The sequence below is a fragment of the Capricornis sumatraensis genome, chromosome 2 (genome assembly GCF_032405125.1).
Source record: "Capricornis sumatraensis isolate serow.1 chromosome 2, serow.2, whole genome shotgun sequence".
In the NCBI taxonomy this organism is placed as follows: domain Eukaryota; kingdom Metazoa; phylum Chordata; class Mammalia; order Artiodactyla; family Bovidae; genus Capricornis; species Capricornis sumatraensis.
Genome location: NC_091070.1, coordinates 110,432,324 through 110,443,363, shown reverse-complemented (window position 1 = coordinate 110,443,363; position 11,040 = coordinate 110,432,324). Strand labels below are relative to the sequence as shown.

Below are 11,040 nucleotides of genomic sequence, written 5' to 3'. Positions count from 1 at the left end.
AGTAGTTACCCTCCCGAAAGATCAGCATGGGGAATAGGAGTCAGCTCACTACCTGAAACTGCGTATGACACCCTATTTACCTGATCATATTGGAGCCCTCAGACGCTTTACCATCTGAGCCACCAGGGAAGACTCTCAAGCTCTCACTTTCACTGAATTCCTGATCAGGGGTCAGGTCTTCTGATAAAGATCATACTCTCTCCTCCCAAGCAAAAATCTCTTCCTTCTTCCTTGTTCCACCAGCCCAGGTTTGGGCTACTGGGCAGCTCTGCTTTCTCTAAAATGGGTCTCACTCATTCTGACTTTCATTGGCAGGCTATTCAAAATATGCAACCCCCGGTGACAATGTGAGTCTACAAATCTCCAATCTGCCTAAGAACCACAGATCACTCACCTGGTTTTATACTACTGACCAGAAGATTGTAGAGTGGGAATCTGGTGAGCCTACTAAGTACTTCGATACTAAATTTAAGGACAGGGCCACGCTTGATTCTCAAAGTGGCACACTGCACATCCGCAAGGTCCAGAAGGAAGACAGCAGTACTTACCTCCTGAGGGTGCTGAAGGACAATGGACACGAGGAGGAATACAAGATCTCTCTGATGGTGCTTGGTGAGTTATGGTAACCAAAGGGCTAGTCCCCACTTTGGCACCCCAGAAAGATCACTGGGAAACTTCCTGGTGATTCTGAGGACTCTCCATGAGACGGGAAGAGAAAACGTCAGGACAGGCTGAATCCATTTCTCCTGGAGCCAGTTCCACTTGGAAGTGAGTCTGGGCCAGCAGACCCCAAAGTAGATAACTTTGGGACATTTAAAACCTCTTCTGACATTAGAGAGTCTAAGATTTGAAGAGGAAGGAGACCACAAAGATGGTTTCCTCTCTGTTCTCTTCAAGTTCTCTTGTGGTCAATCCAAGTAAGTTCTGAGTTCTTCTTTATTAATTGATTTTTTGCTTGTACTGGGTCTTCCTTGCTCTAGGCAGACTTTCTTGAATTGTGGCAAGTGGGGGTTACTCCTTGTTGCGGTGCATGGGCTTCTCATTGTGGTGGAGTCTCTGATTGTGGAGCATGGGTTCTAGGCATGTGGGCTTTAGTAGCCGCAGCTTGCTGGCCCTAGGATGTGTGGGCTTCAGTAGTTTTAATGCATGGGCTTAGTTGCTCTGCAGTATGTGGGATCTTTCCGGACCAAGGATGGAACCCGTGTCCCCTGCATTGGCAGGCAGATTCTTAACCACTGGACCACACTTACTGGCTGTGTGACCTTGGAGAAAGATCTTGACATCTCTGTCCCATTAGGTAAGATTCTGTTCATGGCAAGTAATGGACACCAACTTGATATACCTTTAGCAAAAAAGGAGTTTTTTTTTTAACCTATGACTTCTTAAAGCAATGAAAGAAGTTTAGAAGAGTTGAAAAGGATTGAAGAGGAGGAAGAATGAGAGCCTGGCTCAGTCCAGAGCCTCTAGCCACTGGAATCTTTCGTGTGAATGTGGGTCCCTGCCAGTACAGTCTATCTCTCTCAGAGTCTAGGCTTTCATATCTCTTAGTTTAAATTCTCAAGAAAGAGAAATTGACTAGCCCATCTTGGTTCGGGTATGTGATTTAAACTCTTAGGGTCCAAAGACTCAGCTTATAAGGCAGAAACTTGGTTCTTGGGGAGATTGTCAATTATTAGAGGAGGAGGGCTGGGCAGACATCCAAGGGAGATGTGCCCCTCAGAGACTTGAGTTCCTCATCATATTGTGAAGATAATTATACCTTTTTATGATGTTATGAGAATCAAAGTAGGTAATGAAAGTGAAAACACTTTTACAATGCTGGAACCTGCCTTGTGGTCCAGTGGTTAAGAATCTACTCTTCCACTGCAGGGGGCGTGTTGAGTTCAATTCATGGTTGGGGAACAATGACCCCGCATGCTGCATGGTGCTTTCAAAAATAATAAAATTATAACAAAAAAATGTGCCAGAAGTACTTGTGTCTGGTGAAGAGCCTTAAAAATGCTAAAATCCTGCAAACGATGAAGAAATTGTATATATTCATTTCACACTAACACGGATCATGATGGCCCCTGGTCTAAGAGGCTAGAATCGCCTTCTTGCTCACCTCCTCCATATCATATCTCCTAAACTTGCAAGATGTACTAGCAACAGGAAATATTCAAAGGTTCCTACAGTGATTTATTAAAAAATAGATCTCAAATATACATCATTTACCAGTTTTTGTGGCAAATATTCCCATCACAGCCACCTGTAAACTGCTATCAGTTTCATTTTACAACCAACTTGCAAAATTTCTGAATATCCTACAAGCCATAAGCCTACGTGGCTTTAGTACACTTGCCTCTGGATAAGGCTCTGAGGATGCCATTAGTGGAAGGATCATCCTTCTGCCCAGCTCAGGAATTTCTAAAGCTCAAAGGGGGTATCTTGGAACCAGACTGCTCCATCTGGCTCTGGAGTGCTCAGGGCTGAGCTGCTTACTATGGGAAATGCAGAAGGTTTATAAGACTTGAGGCCAGACCACAGGAAATGAATAAGCATATGAAGATTGCTCATGTAAAGCATGCAAGAGGAGTCCAGCAATGTGATAAGGCTTCATGGAGGAGATGGATCTAGAGTTCAGGAGGTCAGATTGGTAGAGCTTCCATCGCCCCTCACAGACATACAACCCAGAAGTGAGCTCGGATTGGGTCAACTCTCTGCTACATTTCAATCCTATGACTTCTGAGCTGCATTGATTCTGCAGGTGTTTTACCCTTGACCAGAAGGAAAAGACCTCAGAGGATTTCAGGTAAAGCAGTCCTAGTCAAGGAAGGAGCAGATGATGGGATTACATCTCAACCCATCTGCCCACAGGATGAAAGCAGTGATGATGCTGTGACCTTCAACATGCTTACATCACACGCAGCAAAAGCACTTACTCATAGATGATGGTACTGTATCTTACTAACATTGTGCTATGAAGTAGGGTTATTTACACGTGAGAAGGCGTTCAGAGGGTTAGTTGTCTTGCCTCTCAGAGCCACTCTCTCAGAGCCAAGTCCACGACCCAAGCTTGTCTCACTATAAAGGGAATATTTTGTCTTTTCTATTGCATAACAGCTTCATCCCTACATACATCCATTCCTACATCCATTCACCTTTCCCTTTCATCAGGATACCTGCTCTGTGGCAGGCACTGAGATACCAAAGTTAACAGATGCAATTCATCACTACCAGCTTGCGCTGGGAGATCCATGAGGTTCTCTGTAGTTCTGCCAGAGTTCAGGAAACGTGTAGAGTGGTATCTCTTACAGGACTCTCATTGTATCTGAGCCCAAGAACTCTTGAAGGACTGACTGATGGGCCAAGGTGCCAAGTGTGGGTCATTGCTAGAGAAGGGGCCCTGAGTAGCTCAGACAGTTGGGATATCAAGTACAACTCTAGCTGATCTCTGTGCTAAAACTCTGCTGTTCTTTCTCGCCCACAGATGGGCATAACTCCATTTTGTTTCTGGGTAACTGGCTCCCCCTTCTGGATTCAGTTTAGCTTCACGCCAAGAAGTAGCTCTTTCCCTCTGAAGCCTACAGAGGTCAAAATTGCCCACTAGCTCCCCCTACAGGGCCCTCTTCCCCGTGGCTGCTCCTCAGGACCTCCCTTTGCACTTTGTTGGCTAAACCCTCCCAGCATAAAAGCTTCATAAACGCATAAACCCATCCTCTCATCTTATAACATTCTCATCTGCAGACCCGGTACAGAAGCCTGAGATAAATGTTAACGTGACACAGAAAACGAACACCTGCTACCTGACGCTGTCCTGTGGGATCCAGGGCCAATCTGTAACCTACACTTGGTATTGGGAATCGGGGTCCTTTCCAAAAGAGCTACAGAGCAGTGTGCTTGAAGACGTCCACACGCCACAAAGCTACTCGAAGTCTTATACCTGCCAAGTCAGCAATCCGATAAGCCGCCAAAACAACACAATCCACTTCACTTCACCCTGTGTACAAGGTAAGAGTCTCTGCCAAGGGAGCTGAGGTGGGCACAGGGTAGTTTTCTCTTGCATGAAGAAACGTGTGGGGATCTTGACCAGCTGCCTGTCATAGAGTTTGATGGAGAATCCCAAAGGCACCAGTGAGGTGTGGTAGACTTGGATTCTCCTTGTGTCTCTGACATGGTCTCTCAGCAAGCTTCCCTCACCTTTGTGGAGCTCAGTGTCCTCACCTGCAAAGGGCTCTCATGTCCCCTTTGCCTGCCTTGCTTTAAAAAGTGCATGGTCCTGGAATCTGAGGGCAGGGTCCTTGCAGGATAAACTGAGCTTTCAAGATGAGTAGGGAGGAAAAAGGCAAGTAGAGGAACAGTCCAGATAGTGTTGTACAGCGACATAAAGGTCTTTCTGGCAGATAGCAAAGGAAAGAAGGGCCAAGAAGTGGTTGAGGAGGAGTGAGGAGCAAAAGAAAGAAGGGCCAAATGCATGAACATGAGCGGGAACGAGTGGTGAGCAGCAGAGCCTGGCCCTAGGACTGAGATTCTCTGCTCTTCCCAGGTGTATGCCCCTTGATAAAGTTGGAAAGGCAAACTCTGGGTTTCCTGTTTGAGATTTCTCTATTTCCTGGGAGGCCCCACTCAATAGAGCATCACTCCTGGCTCTCTCTCAAGCCTACACAGGTCCAACTGTGGGGTAGCTATGATTATAGATTTTGGAATCAGTCACACCTGGGATTAATCTTGTGACTATTACTTATTAGCTAAACAAGTGACTTAGCTTCTCCAAATCATGTCCTTCTAAAATAAGACAAATAATAGTTCTTATCTCATACTGATACCTAGCACAGTATCAAAGAAGCCTTCAATGAGTGGTGGTTAAATTAGACCCACCAATCCTTTTAATTCTAGAGACACTAGGGATTAGGGGGGCCAGTTGATAAATTTGAATCACTCTCTTCAGCATTCTAGGCCCTGTACTCTCCACACCCCTGGAATCACATCCCCAAGCCCTGGTGTATACATCTCTCCAGAATAACTCATACCCGTGGTGCCAACATTTGCCTGAGACCCTTTTCACGCCCAGTCACCAGGGATCGTGGCTCCTGGGGATGTGGCTCTTCCATGGTCTTCCTGGACCCAGTCTACCCTGCTCACCTATGCTGATTTCTTTGCCTCTGCTCCTATATGTGAACTATAGAAACTATAAGTTCTGTGTTCTTCCCAATCAACTGGTCATGTCTTCTAGTCTTTCATGATAACGCCCTGCTTTTCCACCACTGAAGATCCAGTATAAGACTTTGGTGTCTGACCATGAGACCACCAGTTGGCTGGGTGGTTCTAAAATCACCGTTATATCAACACCATACCCTGAGATCCAGAAAAAGGAAGAGACACAGTCCTTGTTCTTTATAGAATGAAAGTGACTGCCCATTCACAGAGAGGATGAAAGCAAGAATACATTTCTCTTTTGAGGTCTAAGCCCATCTTGTTACTTTTCAGCTACCTCAGTTATCCTAGAAGAGCACCCTTAATTCCGCTTCTGTAATTTATCACTCTCCTCTCCTCCTCTCCCTTGCCCTACACTTCTCTGTCTCCTAGTTTCCCTTTCTGTTTTTCCTTCCCCACCGAGTTGGTACTGATGGTTGGTAGTGTGGATCAACAGGCAGTGCTTTCTCCCCTAAATTAGCATACAGTATCATATGAACTACTGCACTTGAAGGTCTGCCCTACTTAACTGCTGTCCAGTGTAGGAGAATGATTCTTTGCTAGACCCACAGACACGCCAAGATAATCTTCATGTACAAGACTCAGCTAAGCCAGTAATATTTAAAGGATTTCTGTGTTCTTTCTACTTTACATCTGGGAGATTGACCTCTTGCTCATCTGGGAAAAAGGATGTGCAGGGCACACTGTGCCTGGATTCAGAGAGGAGACACACTCCCTTGCTATAGAAGCTCCCATGCCAACGTCCAGCACCCCTTCCCCTTCTCAATAAATTAATCGGGACACCTAAATGTTTTGCATTTTCTTACTCTTTCAGCCTCCTCCTCTGGAGTAGCTTGGATGGCAACTTGGCTAGTGATCATGGTAACCACTCTTCTCAATCTCCTCTGGACCTGAGAAGAGCTAACTAGAGTGAAACTTCAAGGTTGCAAGATCTTGCCCTCATTGACATCGGCTCTTAACCAGGACAGAAGCTCTGGCTATATGGAATAAGGGAATGGACTGAGATGTCTAAAAGAACATTCAGATGAAGTTTTTATAATCACAGGAATATTTTATTTTATGTTTTCTAATTGTCTTTCTAGCATACATATACATATGTGCTTTCCCACCACAAATGGGCAGAATGTATTCTGCAATGTTTTGTTTCAATAAACAATGCTATAATTGTCAAAATTGATTGTTGAATCCTAGGATCCAAAAAGCCCATCAAATCGACAAAGCTCTCTCACCATGGTCTTTCATTACAGGATAGCAAGAGCTCCCAGGCCCACCGACATAACAATGGGAATTTTTGCTCTTTGTTTGCCTCCTCTGTGGTTCTTCATGGGCCTGGAGCTGATAGGGTCACTAAAGGACAATTTTCCCTTTCAACAAACTGTCCTACCACAGATCACTTCCTCTTCACATCAAACCAACCTTACCTCTCCCTCCCCTTATCACTTCTTTGGCAAAGACAATACTGTGTGTTCATCAAACCCTTTCATTTTCTTCCTAGACTTTGATGGTTACTTTTACGCGTAAATTTGACTGGGCCACAGAGGCACCCGGTCACTGGTCAAACCTTATTCTGGGTGCCCCTGAGGGTGTCTCCGGGTGAGATTAACATTTGAATTAATAGGCTTAGTAAAGCAGATGATCCTTTCCAGTTTGGGGAGGTGGGGGCGAGTCTCACCCTATCAGTTGAAGCTTGAAAAACACAAAAAGGCAGGGGACACTTTCAAGTTGATGTTGGAATAAAACGGGGAGACCACCTTCCCCCCAACAAATACATCAAAAACTCATGTTCATGTGAAACAGCTCCACAGGACATCTTCTGGATGCTGGCAGAAGATCCCAGACTTCCAGTAAGGCAAACCAGCCCCTCAGAGTGAGGTAGGGGAAAATTAAAGACAAAAAGGGACACAAAGGCTATCAGGTTGGGGACCTGCACCCCCAGGGAGTGAGTACTGAAGGAGAAAAGTCCGTACACTAGGAAACGCAGGCGGGTTCAACTTTGGAACCTCAGAGGGCAGCGAAACAGCACATGTTCAGAAGGCAAAACGGAGACTTTAAACAGAGATCATGCGGAGCAGCACTTCCCAGCTGAGAACAGGCTCACATGCTCATGCCCGCAGTGGAGAGTGGGGCTGGGTTGCAGAGGCTCAGGTTTTGAGGGCTGGACCTCAGGGTGAGAACCAGGGTTGACTGGCATGAAGATACTCTGATGGCACTGAGGCAACACAGATGTTAGTTGAGACTCAGATCTTGCCTTGCTCTAGCTTGTATTGACCTCAGCTCTTACATGATCATTGTTTACAAGATGTGGGACAAGAAAGCCTGACCATGCCATCTCGGCTCGTTTGCTCTTTCTCTATAGAGGGCATGGCAACCCACTCCAGTGTTCTTACCTGGAGAATTCCTTGGACGGAGGAGCCTGGCAGACTGTGGTATATAGGGTTGCGAAGAGTCAGACACAACTGAAGCAACTTAGCATGCATGCACACACATAGAATTTTAGAGCAAATATAAGCTAGAGCAAGGCAAGATCTAGTCTGAACTAACCCACACTGCCCACAACAGGTCCACAGATGTTCCTAGAAATACTGGAGGGCTTTCTCAGTAGGCAAATTGACTGGAGCTGGAAAACAGAGGAATCACATGGACATTCTTATCACTACCATTCTATATATTTTCCCTCCCCCCATTTTTTATATTGTTCTAATAATGTTCTTTATTACTCCTTTTTTATTTTTTATAATTTACTTTTTCTTTTGTAAAAAAACCTTAGTTTTAAATAAATTAATTTCATTTTTTCCTATTTCTACTCCTTAGTATTGCTTAGGTACACTGCAATTTTTTCCATGTTTTTTATTTTGTATTTTTGAGAGTCTAATTTTTAGTATTCATTTTCACTTAGGGGCTTGATTATTGGCTTGATTGCTCTCTTCTCTTTTGACTTCCTTTATTTTTTCCTTCTCTTCTCCTGTCTTTGTAAGTGTGTGTCTCTTTAGGTGTTCTTGGCTGTTGACTGTTGTTTCACCATTAGTCTTGGGATGTTGTTTTCTGTGCTGTGTGGCCTGTGAAATCTTGGTGCTACAGTAAGGGGATGGGCCTGAACCCCAGAGGTTGGATACCCAAGTTCAGGACTTTGGACCACCAGAGAACTCCCGACACCACGGAATATTAATAGGTGAGAGCCCTCTCAAAAGTCTCTGCATCACATCTAAGACCAAGCCCCACTCAAAGGCCTGCAAGCTCTAGTTCCAGAAGCCTCATGCCAATTCTTTAGCAAAGTAGGAACACAAACATTTGCAGAAAGGCTGCCCCAAAACATACCAAGCTCATAGACACCCCAAAACACACTACTGGACACAGCACTACTTTCAGAGAGACGAGATCCAGCTCCATCCACCAGAACACAGACACAAGTCCCCCTATCGGGGAAACTTCATTAGGCACCAGGAATCACAGCTACCCCCAAGGGGCAGGGGGAAGATAGCACAATTAAAATGAACCACAACTTCCAACCTGTAGCCAGGAGACCCCCAAACACAGTGAAGTAAACAAAATGAAATGACATAGAAGCATTTGAAAGGTTGTTGTTGAATTATGACGCCGGGATTCTTGGCCCCTGGAGGAGAAGAATTTAATCCCGGGCCAGAGATGAGGCTTGATCGCTCAGAGCTTTTGTGTAATAAAGTTTTATTAAAGTATAAAGGAGATAGAGAAAGCTTCTGACATAGGCATCAGAAGGCGGCAGAAAGAGTACCCCCTGTGATGCCCAAGTCTCGAAATCTCCCAATGACCACCAGGGAGCCAATATCCGATGCAAAAGCAAGAGAGTATTTATTACCAAGCTTGAGCTGGGGCTCCCACCCATACTGACGCAGCGGCTATAGGGAGGAGCCCTGAGCTCTGGGTTACATTGCTTATATAGGTTATTCTCGTGGGAGAAATTTGAAAAAGGAGAGTTTCCGGGTTGGGAGACGTCTAATTAGTTACCTTCTGTGGAAGGGTTAGGTGTTGGGTTTTGATTGGTTTTCATTTCCTGGGCTGGCCACGGGTTCTGATTGGTTCCCATTACCTAGGTAGACCACGAGTTCCTGAATGTTGAGTCAGGAGATTCTGGTCTGGGGTCCAGTTGGCTCGAGGGTGGTGGGGTGAGGTCAGGAGATTTCCAAAATCTCCTGGATTTTCAAAGGCTCTTTTCCTGGAACCTTTCAAAATGGAGTTTTTCTGTTAACAAAATGGAGTAGCTTAGGTCCTTCACCCCCTGCTAGTCTCTAGCTGGATGATATACAGTCACCAGCAGTCTGTTATTGAAAGAAAGGAATGTCTCAAAACTTAGAATGGCACCAGGTCCCTCACCCATAGGATGTATTTTGGGATAACCTTGGCTCCAAATGGTTTATCTTGGGCCATAAAAAGATTAACTTGAATCTTGAAGAAGGGCAGAGCACCATACAAATAGTGTCATTTACATAGATTAGAGGAACGATATCAGAGTATAACATACTGGTTTATCAAGTAGGTTCTGAGCCCAAAGGGCTGAACTGACTTGAAGACAGAGTTTGGGGTAAATGCGTAGTACATTAGCATAGCTTAAGATAAGCATTTCCATAAGAAAAAGGCAATGGTTAACTTCAAGTGAAACCAGGTGTCATTATGGCAACACAGAATTTTAAGAGAAACCTCCTTTTAAATTTGTATAGAGAAGGAAAAAATATTGCTAGTTTGTTTTCTCCTGCCGCTTAAGAGAGAGAAAAATGCCTGACACTTGCAGGCTATTTCCTCCATTTGGAGACCCCTGGCCTTCCTGCCTGTTACCCTCTCATTCCCCCCTTTTCTTTTAGGAGAATTGTGTTGCCTAGGGAAAAGGGGCATCGTTTTCATTCCATAACTGCTTCCGAGCTGAGAAGGGGCGTTGTCCCTAAATTGACGAGGCAACATATTCTCCTAATCCTCATATTGAGGATATCTGATCCAGGGGCCCCAAATAGTAGTTGGAGGCAGCTGCAGCAGTAGCAGGAGTTTGAGCAACCATTTGTGAATTGAAAGCTTCCATGTGGCTAGAAACAAATCCAGTTATACCGTTGCAGATGCAGAGAGCAAACAGTAAAAACAAAACAATCAGAATTATTGTAATTAACATAGTTGTCTACCATGGGAAGCCTTACACTGATGAAGAGGGGAGTGCTCCACAGACCCAGCAGTTAGACTAATTGTGGAACAGATCATAGGAATGAGCCCAGGACAGGAAGGCATTGTCTTGAGGATCAAACAGCAGACTCAGGATATTTGGAGTCAGCAGAAGTAAGGTCACATAGGTTATCAGGCCCATCTGAAAAGTACGAAGTCAGAGCATAGAAAATAAAGACATAAAAAGATGTCACTTAGTTTTGGTCAGGGTGCCACCTCTGAACTCGAGTGTGATGTACCCACGAATCAATTTCTGGCACTTTGACAGCTGTGGGAGAAGAAAGAATAACCTGGTAAGGGCCTTCCCAGAGGGGCTCGAGGGATGGGCCCCCAGATTCCAAAGCTCTTATGAGGACCTCAGTTCCTGGCTCAAATAGAGGCTTGTTTGACTCAGAGGCGGGGTCAGGAGTTGTCTCCCAGAGTTCTGTTAATGCCTGTTGAAAAGCTGAGAGCTGAGTTACATAACTAGTTAATTCCAAGGCTTCAGGGTCTATAACAATGTCTGTGCGTAAGAAAGGCCTTCCATAAATACATTCAAAGGGGGACAGTCCCTCCTTCCTGGGGGCAATTTGAGCCCTCATTAAAGCTATGGGTAGGACTTTAATCCAATTGTCCTGTGTCTCTTGAGTTAATTTGCGTAGATGTCTTTTGATAATGTCATTAGCTTTT

At 44.9% G+C, this 11,040-nt stretch overlaps 1 protein-coding gene across 1 annotated transcript; it reads left to right on the top strand.

Annotated features, from left to right (window-relative positions):
• Positions 1-311: 311 nt before the first annotated feature.
• LOC138096139 (CD48 antigen-like) lies at positions 312-6,094 on the top strand (the record flags this gene model as incomplete). The annotated part of the gene is made up of 3 exons (XM_068992219.1): positions 312-612; positions 3,727-3,990; positions 6,008-6,094. Coding segments are annotated over 3 exons (645 nt in total), but the record flags the coding sequence as incomplete, so codon positions are not given.
• Positions 6,095-11,040: the final 4,946 nt, after the last annotated feature.